The sequence below is a fragment of the Danio rerio genome, chromosome 21 (assembly GCF_052040795.2).
Source record: "Danio rerio strain M-AB ecotype USA chromosome 21, GRCz13ab, whole genome shotgun sequence".
Taxonomy (NCBI): Eukaryota; Metazoa; Chordata; class Actinopteri; order Cypriniformes; family Danionidae; genus Danio; species Danio rerio.
The window spans coordinates 3,559,612-3,575,000 of record NC_141041.1 but is presented as its reverse complement, the minus strand read 5'-3'; the positions used below and the strand labels follow the sequence as shown (position 1 = coordinate 3,575,000).

Below are 15,389 nucleotides of genomic sequence, written 5' to 3'. Positions count from 1 at the left end.
GATTAAATATATTACACTTTTATTCAGTAAACAAATGCATTCAATTGATCAAAAGTGAGTGTAAAGACATTTGTATAATAATATTGTCCCTTTTGATCTTTTTATACATCAAAGAATCCTGAACAATGTAAACAGCGTATGGGTGTTTTTAGAAAAATATGAAGCAACTTCAAAAACCAAACAACATAAAATAACAAATAGATTCTTGAGTATTGAGATTATATTAATATACTGAGCATTATCAATATATTATTGCAGTTCTGGTCAATATTTTTAGTTTTTTATAATTAGTCATTTTATATTTATATATATATACTAGGGATGCAACAATACATACCTCGGTTTTTTAACACTGTTTTCGGTTCGGTTCTCATGGCTTGACACATGTTTTTTATTTTTTTTTTTATTCTATAGGCAATAGGAACAGTAAGAGGTTAGGGAGAAAAAAAAATAAAAACGATTTATTGCAATACTCATTTTGTTTTACTTAAAAGCCAAGAAGAGTACACTAGTTCCTAGTCTATTGTATACAAAAAATAACACTGAAATCTCACAGCTGCAGGTAGCCCATGTACAAACTGGGGAACACATAAAATCCTACACTTCAAAAATAAACATACATGAGAAGTTCATTCATTCATTCATTCATTTTCTTTTCGGCTTAGTCCCTTTATTAATCCGGGGTCGCCACAGCGGAATGAACCGCCAACTTATCCAGCAAGTTTTTTACGCAGCGGATGCCCTTCCAGCTGCAACCCATCTCTGGGAAACATCCACACACACACACACTCATACACTACGGATAATTTAGCCTACCCAGTTCACCTGCACCGCATGTCTTTGGACTGTGGGGGAAACCGGAGCACCCGGAGGAAACCCACGCGAAGGCAGGGAGAACATGCAAACTCCACACAAACACCAACTGAGCCGAGGTTTGAACCAGTGACCCAGCGACCCTCTTGCTGTGAGGCGACAGCACTACCTACTGCGCAACTGCCTTGCCTACATGTGAAGTTAATAAAGATAAATTGGCTGTTTCAAATAAACATATTTGTACTTCAGTAAACATAAATAAGCCATCTTAATTATCTCAGTGCTGATAAATGCGAGACTGTAGTCTGTAACGCGGATCGAGTGCTTTTATAAGATGACAAAAGCCCACATCTCCAATCACCAAGAACGGCTGCAAATCTTCAGCAATAAACACCCGCACTGCCTTTCTTATTTTTATGTGTCTCTCGGAGCCAGTTATGTTTGCTTGAAAGATTCAGCGAGGGATTGTCGCTATTTGGAGGACTTTATTACCTTCTCTGCTATTCTGCCTTCAGACAGTGACATTGCTGGGTGATGGCAGTCATGGTTATACGTGTAAAACAATGCTTGCACACAGTTATTTTTTGTTCACTGTTTTTTTTTTTTTAAATTATACTTACCGAAATATCCTCACACCACAGATTAGAAAGACGCCGGCGCTTTCTCAAACTGTTGCCTCACTTCACCGCCGCTCGCAATGTTAAAGTGTGGAATGATGGTCAAGCGCACCCTAACTTTAGAGCATAGTGATTGGATATTAACTCGCAGGGAGGAGTTACCTCATCTGAGCTCATGGATTTAGAGTCACACACAGTCAATTCAGGGAGATATACAACGTACATAAATTATTTAAACGCAAAACCGAAAAAAACGCAATTCACAAGCGTGTATTAAACCGTGGAGGTCGTACCGTACGGTTCAATATTATATTAAGAACCATGGCATCCCAAGTATATACCTACACTACTTGATAAAAGTCTTGTCGCCTATCTAAGTTTTAGGAACAGCAAATAATAAGTTGACTTCTAGTTGATCATTTGGTATCCGAAGTGGCTTATATGAAAGGCAAAGGCCTCTAGATTACGTTTATTTGAGCACAATAAAATATGATCATGTATTGATTTTAATTATTTAATTTGGACAGTAAGGTCTGACTTTGCTTAGACAAAAGTCTTGTGAATGAACAGAAATAATGTCCAGTATAGAATATAAAGTCCTGCTGCAGTGGAGACAGAATGAATATTGTGTCTGACTCCATCATGAGCTTGGAGGACTGCATCATACATCTCTGACATGACTCACATCACTGATTAATAAAGTCATCTGGAATGGCAAAGAAAGCGTTCCTGCAGGACTCCCAGAGCTCATAAAGAGTCTTTGGATTCATCTTCAATGCCTCCTCCTTCTTACCCCAGATATGCTCAATAATGTTCATGTCTGGTGACTGGGCTAGCCAATACTGGACTACCCTAACCTTGCTTTCAGGAATTTGATGTGGAGGCTGAAGTATGAGAAGGAGGGGGGCGCTAATAAGTCTGACTTTAACTGTATAAACCTTTACGACCTGTCTCAGAGTGTGTGTATGAGTCCTTACCGTGCCCTCAGGGTCGACCAGCAGCAGGTGTTTGGCGAGGCCGTTGTGCATCCCCGTCAGGACGTACGAGCCCGGGTTTGTGGTGCTCTTGCGCACCAGGAAGTCTCCGTCGTGCAGCAGCAGTTTCTCAGCCTGCCGGCGGCTCATCTCTCCGTGGTACCAGCGTTGGTCCTCCAGCTCCTCGTGGGCACGCAGGGCAGCGGCTCGCATCAGCAGAGGACTGGAATTATCCACCGACGCCGCTTTATGAAGCTCTGATGCTGCAGGAGTCTGGGTCATGATAGCGTCCTCAAACGGCTCTGAAGAAACACAAAAATTTCATGGCTTAGTGGATCTATGACTGCGTCCAAAATTGCATACTTCAAGACTATAAAGTACACTAAAAACAGTATGTAAGTATTATGCCCGAATTTATAGAAATCGATAAACAATATTTGAGAAGTGCCCTGATGACCTACTACTTCCAGCGAGATTCTGAAGTGTACACTATATCATGATGCCCCGTGGGTGAATTCATGAAAGTCAGTGAGGCAATGCAACTGATGTGGGTAGGTCACTTGATCATGACAAAATGGCGGATGTAGTACCTACTAGCAATCACAATTTGAATATATATATATATATCCAATATGTATATTAGTGCTGTCAAAAGTAGTGCGTTAACGCATGCAATTAATTTGAAATAATTAACGCGTTAAAAAATTTTACGCAATTAACGCAGTTGCAGTTTTTTTATTTTCTGTTGTGGCCGTTTAACATGTAAAGAAATATGGATAAGACCAAGGAAGCACTTTTTAAGGCAAGTTTCAGAATAAAATAATTAATGTTGCATTACCAGGCTCTCCAGCGTTTCCTCCAGAGTTTCATCTAATTTCGTATGTTTCATTTTTAACTTTTGACTTTTGTTTTAATGGAATTTGATACCGCATGACGAACGGAAAGAAAAACCTCCGCATTCCGTGACTCGGTGGTCCTTTAAGGTAATCAAAAATCGCTGTTTTTACATGGTAGACTCTTAATAAGAGTATTATCTTAATCATATTAAAATCAGAGTATTGGTGTCCATGTAAATGAAGTGCCAGATGAGCTGTCAAAGTCAGTGCATTCCTCTGTCTTTCAGCATGAGCCCTCTAATGTTTCATTAAGTTTGATGTGTTTCTTGCTTTAACGCAAGTTTTGTAAAGTGTATGCTTCGCGTTGTTGTGTCAGAATCCTTGCTTGTATCCAGTAATCCTGCTTGTGATCCTGCCTGTTCTCACTCTCAGCTCACATCATTTAAAACAAAAGGTCCACATTGTTCCCCGATAATGTCAACAGACTGAACTGTCTTCTGACTGAATGTAAAGGCGGACTAAGCAAAATTGTTTCTGCTTTATAATTAATGTTCTCAACACACAGCAATACAACTTTACAATGAGTATAATTGTTTGTATGCGATACTTTATTATTATTATAATTTTCCATATTTGCAATGCCTGTATTTTGGCATTTTCTTGCAGTCCACTTAGAATCCAACTTGGAAATCATTTTTTTCTTTATTGGCATTGATTGTTTTGAAAATCAAATAGCACTAACATGCCTGTGTTTTAATTTCTGTAATAAATATGTCTGTCAAGCCAAAATCTTGATGGTTTATTGTAGGTATGTTGTTTACATGAAGAAATCTGTGTTACAAGTAAAACAAAAATTCTAATAATGAATTATATTTTGAATTTAAATAGTTTTGTCTTGTTTTTACATTAATTTTTACATTTAAATAGCCAAAATTACAAGTTTCAGTCTTTTTAATGTGATTAATCGTGATTAATCTTAATTAATTTTCAAAACAGTGTGATTACTTAGTTATATATTAAAAAAAAAAATATATATATATATATATATAATTTAATTCAATGTTCTCCTCCTACAAAGATAGTGGGGCCATCTTTGGGGTCATCTGAAGGCAATTGTCTATGGTGTGATGATACAAGATGTGCAGCACCTGAAACTATACTGGAAGCCTGTGCTGGCATTTCTCTTGCTCTGTTGCTATCAGTGTGTGTAGAGTGGGAGAAGAGCGTTGCATTGACAATCCAACACAATGGGCAGCACATTGAACACATTTTATAAGTGGTCAGAAACTTGTAAATAACTCATGAAAGAATAAAGTTACCAAGCACACCATTGTTTTGTGAAATTCCCAATGAGTTTGTTGTGTCACATGACCCTCTTCCTATTGAAAAAGCAAAAATTGGATCCAAGATGGCCGACTTCAAAATGGCCACCATGGTCACCACTTATCTTGAAAAGTATTGCCCCCTCACATATACTAATGTGCCACAAATATGACGTCAATATCACCAACCATTGCCATTTTATTAAGGTGTATCCATATAAACGCTCCACCCTGTATATAAACATAGTTAACCTGTGGTTACATAGATAAAGGTGATGTCTATGTGTACATGTTCAATTAAGTATATTGGGATTGACAACAATTACCATATTTTGGTAAATATAGCATTGGCCGATCACCTAGTTATGATGCTTTAAAATCAGCTTGAAATCAAAAGTTTCCATATCTATGTTGCTACCGCACATCGTTATTCTTAAAATGAATAATTAATTCATGCAAGTTAACCCACTGAAAAAAATCCTTTGTTTTGGTAATCTTCAATCAAAGTCTGACCATTTGCTAATGCATTTGGAGAATATGCAACTGTATATTAATAACCCTCTTACCATTAGTTTGCTATGTGGGAATGATGCACAAAAAGAAAGCCCCGCCCCTACTTAATATTCAATTTCAGCTGGAAGCACATCAACATACTGAAATAAAAGTCTCAGCAACTTCCGGTACATGCAGACTTTAGACATGTAAATCTCTGTACAGAATGAATCCTCTGTGCTCTTACTCATGTCGAAGAGGTCTTTCCTCGGGCTGTCTTTGGGAGCCCCAGTCATGCTCGAATCTGCATTGGTCTCTGTCTCTGCCTGCAAGGCTGCCAAAACCTGCGTGTCGATATGCTGCGTGTTCACATACGTGGGCACTTCTCCAGCTTTAGAAGGCTGAGCTTTGACCTCAGGGAGACTGTAGATGTCACATGACCCTAAATAAAAGACACACAGACAGAAGAAGTTTCAATCTGAAACAGTCTGATGCTTACACTTCTTCATTCAGCAGATATTTTTATTTGTTTCCTTTATTTAGCCACGAGATCACATTGAGACAGTACTATCTATTCTTCCAGTGAGACCTGGTCAAAATGGCAACAAATAAAGTCTCACAAAAAAATAAATAAATCCCAGAAAACAATACCACAAAATTGTTAAATCACGATTCATAAAAATATCAGAACATAATAAACAATTACACTGCAAAAAATGCTTTTCTTACTTAGATTTTCTGTCTTGTTTCTAGGCCAAATATCTAAAAATTCTTATTTCAAGAAGCATTTTCTAGGCAAGCAAAACATATTGGGCCCTATCATACACCCGGCGCAAGGCGCGGCGCAATAGTCTTTTGGTAGTTTCAGCTTGGCGCAAGAGTCGTTTTGAGGCGTTGCGCTACACTGTTTAAATAGCAAATGCATTAGCACTCATTTGTGCGCTCATAGGCGTTCTGGTCTAAAAAGGAAGGCGTTCTGAGGCGGACCGCTGGCGTGTTGCTATTTTGAGAAACTAAAATAGATTTTTCATTAGACCAAAACTAACCCGGTCTAAACTCCAGCGCAGAGTTGTGCCTCACTTACACACTGCTTATACACACAAGAGAGCAACAGGCAAATATCTTTACATATGAAAAAATTTCAATATTAAGGATATATATAGGATATAATAAGAATAGATATAGAATATAAATATAAAGGATTAAAATATTACAAAACACATTATTTATTAGCCTACATAAATATGAAAAATCACTGCTTTTATGTCTTCTTCATCTCTGGAGGCTTTTTCAGTTCATTCATAACAATTTGCTTTTGTATAATGTTATTATTATTAGCAGTATTATTTATTATATCCATATTTATATTTGTTTTATTAAAAACAAGCTTAGATTTGTCCACCTGTCAGGTTTTAGACCATATGGGGCACAGCATGTGTTTTAGGATATAACTCAGGTTTTTGAAGACATTTTGTTATTATTATTCATTTATTCGTTTGCTGGAAATTAGAACTGAATTTATAAATAGTTTTGAAACAAATCTTTGCGCTTAACAAACAAAATTCATTATTTATAGGCTAATGGATGTCTGTGCGTAAAGGTTTCCCTATCCACGAGAGCGAAAGTGATCCATTATCTCTCATTCTCACGCAGTAGATGCTCTGTTTAACAGTTTTCTGCTAAAAAAAAACTGTCAACTGTTAACTATTTGCTTGTGAAATGCTCATTTTTTCCACTTAGACTTACTTTGCGTCCTGTAAATGGCGAATGCGCTTATGGCACGACGCAGCTGACTCTTAAAGGGAATGGGAGATGAGACTCTAATTGGTTTATTCTCAAAACACACCCATAACTCATTGAGAAAATAAACTCAACCCTTTTAGACCATGCGCCGCGGCCTTAAATTAGCAAAAACGCGTCCTGACACACCCTGAAAGCATTTGCGCACTGCGTTTTGCACTCTGCGCATGGACCGTCAAAATAGAGCCCATTGTCTTGTTTTCAGAAATAATATGGCAATTTTAAGTGAATTTTTCCTTAAAACAAGCAAAATAATCTGCCAATGGGGTAAGCAAAATAATCTTGTTTTTCCTTTAGACCAGTGGTCACCAAACTTGTTCCTGGACGGCAGGTGTCCTGCAGATTTTTGCTCAAACCCTAATCAAACACACCTGAACAAGCTAATCAAGCTCTTACTTGGTATACTTGAAACATCCAGGCAGGTGTGTTGAGGCAAGTTGGAGCTAAACCCTGCAGGGACACCGGCCCTCCAGGACCAGGATTGGTGACCCCTGCTTTAGACACTTGTTTTAAGGAAAAACTCACTTCATTTTGGCATTTTATATCTTAAAACAAGACAGTGTGTTTTGCTTGTCTAGAAAATTCTTCTTGATTTAAGAGTTTTTAGATATTTGGACTAGAAACAAGACAAAAAATCTAAGTAAAAAAAACATTTTTTGCAGTGTACAAGTATCCTTTAAGATGTTATGCAGAAGATGTTTAAAGTCGGAAGTGTGTCGAGATTAAGCCGATTTTGTAAAATGCTCTTATACAAAGTGGCCAACCAAATGAGGGCGGCAGGATCATGTCAAAAAGCAACAATATCATGTGATAAGTCTGGTTAGTTTAGTCTATTTTAAAACCCTTTTCTCGTCTGCGGAGTCTACAGTATTCATTTGTGCATCATAAAAATCAACATTTATAATGCTTTTGTTCGCTGATTTTATCTTCGGCATGTTCGACTTGAAAACTTTAATGCCGGGCGGCTGCTTCTCACTCAGGGGTGTTATTAAGTCACTATAATGGGCGGGGCTTTCCTCCTCTGATTACACGAACAAAAGGGAGAATGACAATCAAAGTGTTTCTGCAGACTGTTTTTATTAAGTCTGATTATAAATTAAAAAAATAATACATTTTTACCATTACAGGTTGGTTTTATTCACACACTGTTGCCACACAACTGTGTTTAAACCCTTTATAAAAGTAATTTTTGCATAATAAGTGCCCTTTAAAATTGATTTTATATCACCATAATCAAGTTTACCTTAGGAAGACAGTCTCTACAAGTTAATTTTGGCATTAAACATACAATTAAATGTTTTTCTAAATAAAAGCCAAGCTTCAGTTTGAGCTACCTGATTAAATTAGAAATATGGATATTTTATGAATATTGTATTTAGGAAATCATAAATGTTTTAATTTGCTACTACTTATGTGCATTTAGATATCTGAAACCAAAAATAAACATTATGTAATTAAACACACACACACAAAAAGATTTATGACTGATATATCCGACTATAGTGTCTATAAATCACTAAATGGCCTAGCACCTCAATACATTACAGATATGCTCACTGAATACAAACCTAACAGATCACCCAGATCTTTAGGAATATATGAATTAGAAATTCCAGGAGTTCAGTCAAAGCAGGGTGAATCAGCATTCAGCGACTAACAGCGCCCCCTGCTGCTGGAATCAGCTTCCAGAAATAATCAGATGTGCTCCAACATTAGCAATGTTCACATCAAGTCTGAAACACGTGTGTTTAGCTGTGCCTTTACGCATCGAGCACTGTGCTACGTCGCAGATCGCACTATTATGTCCTTCTTTTTTGTCATTCCTTTAAAATCTGTTTAACACAATTTAACTGTTTTTAATAATTTTTATTCTTTTAATCGTTTTAATATTCTTGTTTCTTTTAGTAAAGCACACTGAATTACCATTGTATATGAAATGTGCTATATAAATAAACTTGCCTTGCCTTGATTTTCGAAACTGATCTAGTGATGCATTTACATCAAAGTAAGAATATACATCAAAGGGTTAAACAAACAAAAACAAATGAAGGTCAGTTTTTTTGTCCAGTGCAGAGGTGTTTTCTGTGGTCCAAAATATAGAAACAAAGGAAATTAAAGTTCACTGCACCTTGCTGGATGAACATGGGTCGGCCCTGGTAGTAAGTTTGATCCACTCCTGCACCCTGCGTGAGAAAACAACAATTATGGAACACCTCATCATCATCATCATCATCATATTGATCTAGACTGCCGGGGTCCGTTCTTCGTATGTGGATTACTCAGTTAGCTGCATTTGGTTATTGACGATTTGACACGATCCAGGGTCGTTTCGTTCTTCAAAACTGATCCGAGAGTTGTTGTCATAGCAACAGTTCTGGGGTCCGTTCTTCGTACCTCGCTTAAATGATCTAAGATTATTTGGCAGATCCTGTATCTTTTAATCTTGATAACTGATCTCTCGCTAATTTGGTTCTTCAAACAAGTTCGCGAATTAGATTAGAATGTCTGGATAAACTGATCTGAGATCGCTGCGTGTGTTGTGAAGGACAGATCTATCGATCCTCGAAATCATGATCAGCAATGCAATGATTGGCTGACGGCACAGCAGCGTAATGAAATCATCTGATTAATATTCAATTATCCATGTGAGCAAAATTACATCAAATTAGCAGTAAACGGCTTGTTAAATATGACACGCAAGAACTTTCCATGTTTGTTGTGAGCTGCAGGCTTTACACTTTCATTTGTCAAGACAAGAGTATTCATCATGCATTTCAATGCAAATCAGTGTATTTAGTTCTACATTTAGAGAAGATTTTCTTTATAATAGTATCCGTTTTTTAATCGGTGTAAAGAATAACTGGTTGTTTACAAAAGCATTTTCATATTGGTAAAGGTGTCTGCAACTTTTGTGAAGCATCAATCACTGGCATATTAACTATCAAAACATGTTTATGACTGCATAAATGTATTATTGCTTTAAAAAAAAGTCACATATTGTGCATTTCTATTATACACAATTTGTACTAAGCGATCTAAAAAGTTCATACCAATAAGTTTTCTCTTTGCACCACCAGATGGCAGTCTTTGTTCATTTCGAGGGTGCAGATTGCATACGTTTTATTAATATGTATAACTTTATTTATTTTATTAATGACTTTAACTTTATATATATATAGTTAAAAAATATGTACCATATTCCCAAGTGTATATAACTACTACTGTAAGAAAATATCAGAATTCGGAACATACTTACTGTATTATCTTTGCTTGAACTGAGCCGATCTAATCCTGTTTATATGAATTGAACCAGCTCCCGATCAGGTTTGACCTAGCAGAACTGTTGCCATGACAACAACTCTCGGATCAGCTTTGAAGAACGAAACGATCCTGGATCATGTCAAATCGTCAATATCCAAATCCAGCTAACTGAGTAATCCACGTACGAAGAACGGACCCCTGGTAGCTCAAACCTGGTTGGGAGCAGGCTCATTTTATATAAACAAGATTAGATCGGGTCAGTTCAAGCAAAGCAATTACTGAAAGTATGTACCGAATTCTGATATTTTCTTACAGTAGTAGTTATATACACTTGGGAAAATAGTAAATATTTTATATATATATATATATATATTTATAAATCTTGGGCAAGGCAGTGGTGCAGTAGGTAGTGCCTCACAGCAAGAAGGTCGCTGGTTCGAACCTCGGCTCAGTTGCCGTTTCTGTGTGGAGTTTGCATGTTCTCCCTGCCTTCGCGTGGGTTTCCTCCGGGTGCTCCGGTTTCCCCCACAGTCCAAAGACATGCGGTACAGGTGAATTGGGTAGGATAAATTGTCCGTAGTGTATGAGTGTGTGTGTGAATGTGTGTGGATGTTTCCCACTGTTTGGCTGGAAGGGCATCTGCTGAGTAAAAAAACTTGCTGGATAGGTTGGCGGTTCATTCCGCTGTGGCGACCCCGGATTAATAAAGGGACTAAGCCGACAAGAAAATGAATGAATTAATTAATTAATCAATAAAACTTATGCAATCTGCACCCCCAAAATGAATGTACAAAGACTGCCACCTGGTGGTGCAAAGAGAAATCTTACTGACAATGAACTTTTTAGATCGCTTTAGTACAATTTGTGTATGATAACAGATATGCACAATATGAGACTTTTTAAAAGCAATAACATATTTATGCAGTCATAAACATGTTTTGACAGTTAATATGACGGTGACTTGATGCTTCACAAAAGTTGCAGACGCCTTTACCAATATTAAAATGTTTCTGTAAACATCCGGTTATTCTTTACACCGATTTAAAAAACGGCTACAATAACACTACTATGGCTCCCATAATAAGGAACATCCGCTCTAACTGTAAAACTAAATAAACTGCTCTTGGCACATGAAAGGGCCAAGCATGCAGCGCACAACAAGGTGTAAAATTATTGTGTGTCACATTTATCAAACCGTTTACTGCTAATTTTATGTAATTTTGCTCACATGGATAATTGAATATTAATCAGATGATGTCATTATGCTGCTGTGCCGTCAGCCAATCGTTGCATTGCTGATCATGATTTCGAGGATGGATAGATCTGACCTTCACAACACACGCAGCGATCTCAGATCATTACTCACCAAAACAAAGACAGAAATACATGATGTGCAGATTCAGAAAGAACTGATCTGGAGTGATTACCAGTCAGCTGGTAAAAATAGTTGCTAAGTGGGCGGGTCATTACCTGGCTGCTGTCTTGCGACTGATTGGTCAGCCTGGCGTCGATGAATCCTCCAGGCGGCGGCATCTTTCCAGGGATGCTGTTATAATAGTGATGATCTGCGGTCTCGTCTCCTTCCTCTGTCCAGGGTGGCTCGTCTGTACTCATGACTCTACAGAGAGCACAGAATAAGTGTTCGCAGTCATCTTTGGCTTCAGGCTCCTGGGCTACAACTGAAATCGCATACTTCCATACTATAAAGCACCCTAAAAACTGTATGTGAGCTGAGTAGCATGTCCGAATTCATCCATAGTATTGGAAAAACAGTATGTGAGAAGTAAACAAATACTACTTCCTGCAAAGAGCATAGAATCACCAAGAGGCGACACTCTAGTGCAATTTGGGAAACAGCCACTAGATGGCACAGCGGCCATTTTAGAATGAAGACTCCAATAGAACAGCAGCATATTATAAGTCTGTAAAATAAACTATTAAAAGTGCTGATGATTGTCATAGTAAGTGTTGTATTGTCGTCTTTCAGGTTGTATCACAGCTTTAATGGGCTTTTTAAATAAATAAATAAAAAACAAAGCAGCTGCTTGCCATCGCGATAGGATCCAATGGATGGCCGACTGCTTTCACTCCAAAGTGCCGGAATCCGGAGCTGTTGCTGGGCGCTGCTGTTGCAATGGAACGTTCTATTGAGTGTCACCTCTTGGTTCTAAGCTCTTTGATTCCGGTGAAATTCTGAAGTGTATGCACCGCGGGAGAATACACGAATGGGAGTGAAACAACACAATTAACGTGAGTCACATGATCATGGCAAATGGCAGATATAGTACACTGGAGAACCATTCATACTACTCACATTCATACTTTAGAGAACATAGTTTCTAATGGTTGTGTAGTAAATTTAAGTTCAAATGTAGTACCTGACGGACCAATACACTGCAAAAAATATTTGTAAATTAACAGTCTATTTCCATTTTTGATGATTGATGGCTTTCACTTTTTTTGATGTTGAAAAATTTAAAAGGTGACATATTTAATAGGTTAAAATTTTATTGTAAGTATATGTGATGTAAATTATGGTACTTTTTCATTCATTCATTTTCTTTTTGGCTTGGTCCATTTATTAATTTGGGGTCGCCACAGCGGAATGAACCACCAACTTATCCAGCATATGTTTTACGCAGCAGATGCCTGGTACATTTTCTGATATTTTAATTGATTTATTTCTCTCTATATTATTTCTTAAACAACATCATAGACTCTTGTCATACACCCAGCGCAATAAGGCGCAAGATATGCTTAGTATTTGCTTTAATTAAAACAAGTTAAGATTTGTCCACCTGTCGCTTTTTTAGAAGTATGCATCACCATTGGGGCATAAGAACAGGACGTGTGTTTTTATATAAATTTTTGACCACACTTCATTATTATTGTTTATTTATTCGTTTGCTTGAGATTAGCACTGAATTTAGAAATAGTTTTGACAAAAATCTTTGTACTTAACAAATGAAATTAAATATGTGGGCTAATGGATGTCTTCAGTGGAGTGAGTTTCCACTGTTTCCTTACTCCACCAAGGTAAATGAGTAAAGTAATGAGTAGTAGTAAAGAGAAAGTAAAGAGGCTGAATGGAGGAGGCTCGTTCTTTATTCTCGCGCTGCAGATGCTCTGTTCAACTGTTTTCTCTCTAGTGAAGTATTCAGTTTTTCCACTTACAAAATCCACCATGTAAATAGCAAATACACTATGGCACGACGCAACTGACTCTTAAAGGGAATGAGAGGTGAGACTCTGATTGGTTTAATGCACGTTATGCTCAAAACACACCCAGAACTCATTAAGAGAATAGACACAACCCTGTTAGACCATGCACTGCGGTGCAGTGTATTTTTCCTTCCTTAAAATAGCAAAAGTGGATTCAGACATGCCCTAAAAATACTTTTGTACCATGCGCTTTAGACTTTGCACATATATCGTTAAAATAGAGCCTCATGTCTCTAATTAAAATGCCAATAAAAGTCACTTTGTTCATCTACAGTGTTGAATTTTCAATATCATTTAACAGAGTGGAGCAGACCATAATGCAATTCACAACTGTAAATAAACAGAACACACCATGTGAACCACAAAATACAGAACCTGCTAATTGACTGATATTTTTTACAGTGTAGGCAATTTGGGACGCAGCCCTGTTGTGCTTGCATGAACTCACCTGTCGTGAATGGACGAGGGTTTGCTGGAGGGACACTGCAGGTAGAGCTGAAAGCGCAGGTCAAACGCCTGACCGATCGTACTGATCACGTCCTGAGCCAGACCGTCAGAGCATTCCAGAATATGACAGGCTGAAAATAATAATAATTTAAAAAAAACATCAATTCAAGAAAATCAATTGTGCCAGAAAAAAGCATTTATTGCAAACTAAAAATGTATTGTGAATTAAATGTTTTTAATTTTTTTTTAATTAGAAAATGTTACTTCATTTGTCATAGTTTTTTTATTATGTCCATTTAGTTTTTATAATTTTTTATTATTTTTGTTGTTTTAATGCAACACATCAAATTTATACATCAAAATAGCTAAAATAAGTTAAAATAAAAAGTTACACTTTTATACAATCATGTATATTGTATATTCTTTATATTGTATAATGATGGTTTGTTCTGTAGACAGTCGAAAAAAAATAGCTTAAAGTGGCTAATAATTTTGTCCTAAAAATTGTGTTTAAAAAATTAAAAGCTGCTTTTATTTTACCCGAAATAAAACAAATAAGAAAGAGAGGAAAAAATTCAAAGGGGGCTAATAATTCTGACTTCAACTGTATGTATATATATATATATATATATATATATATATATATATATATATATATATATATATATATATATATATATATATATATATATATATATATATTCATATATAAAGGAGTAAAGAGTAAACATAAAAATATACACACACACACACGACTAGCAGTGCGATATGGCTGTATATGTCAAATGTGCGTTGGCACTGCGTTTTTCTACTGTAAGGGCTTATTATGTGGTCTCTGTGTCTATCTTGTGGTGGAACGTCAACTGTCTTTGCTCTGCTCAATATGACAGGCTGATGGCAGCCGACGTGCTGTATCTCCAAAATTAAAATAAGCACTATCCTTATAAATAAACTGCATAGTTGCAATCTAAACAACTACATTCTCGCCTCAAAAAAGTCTCAAAAGAACGTTATGTTGTTTAGCAGCAGCAATATTTGTCAAACTGTAGAGAGTTTATTGATCTGCTGTCACTTTATGAAGGCGGAGTAATACACAAGAGTGAAGAGGCTGTACAAGTGCTGTTATGCAGAATATTGCACAGATATAAGCCAATCAGATTTGAGAACCAGACAGGACAGTTGTATAAGTATATATAATGTGCATGTATATGTGTGTGTGTGTGTGTGTGTGTGTGTGTGTGTGTGTGCACTGTGCTCATTTATGTTGTGTATATCTAATAAAAAGTATATACAAATAAATATATATGTGGATAGTTTGTTTTTGTATTTTATATGTTTTATTATACACACTATACATAGTGAGTACACACATTATGTAAGTTTTTATTACGGATGCAATTGATCGTTTGATAGCATTAATACACACACACACACAGACACACACACACACACATACACACACAACTTAACAGCAAGTCTGCGCACTCACACCAATAATAATTACCAATAATTACTTAATAATAATTACTTGAGTTACTCACACACATTTTTTGTTCATCTGAAACCAATCGATTGTTCTAAAAGAGATTTTACGTTAATATAAAA

General features: G+C 36.7%; 1 protein-coding gene and 1 long non-coding RNA gene across 5 annotated transcripts in view; both read right to left on the bottom strand.

Annotated features, from left to right (window-relative positions):
• The window catches only part of LOC147838686 (uncharacterized), a 1,589,207-nt gene that overhangs the window by 104,201 nt on the left and 1,469,617 nt on the right, over positions 1-15,389 (bottom strand). The window lies entirely within an intron of this gene.
• shc3 (SHC (Src homology 2 domain containing) transforming protein 3) overlaps positions 1-15,389 on the bottom strand; it is a 68,654-nt gene that overhangs the window by 1,039 nt on the left and 52,226 nt on the right. For all 4 annotated transcript variants that reach the window (XM_087300508.1, XM_087300510.1, XM_087300509.1 and 1 more), the window contains 5 exons: positions 13,786-13,915; positions 11,586-11,733; positions 8,983-9,037; positions 5,302-5,496; positions 2,408-2,706 (listed from right to left, as the gene is read on the bottom strand). In XM_087300508.1, the coding sequence (XP_087156634.1) occupies positions 2,408-2,706; positions 5,302-5,496; positions 8,983-9,037; positions 11,586-11,733; positions 13,786-13,915 (827 nt within the window). The remainder of the gene's footprint in view (positions 1-2,407; positions 2,707-5,301; positions 5,497-8,982; positions 9,038-11,585; positions 11,734-13,785; positions 13,916-15,389) is intronic.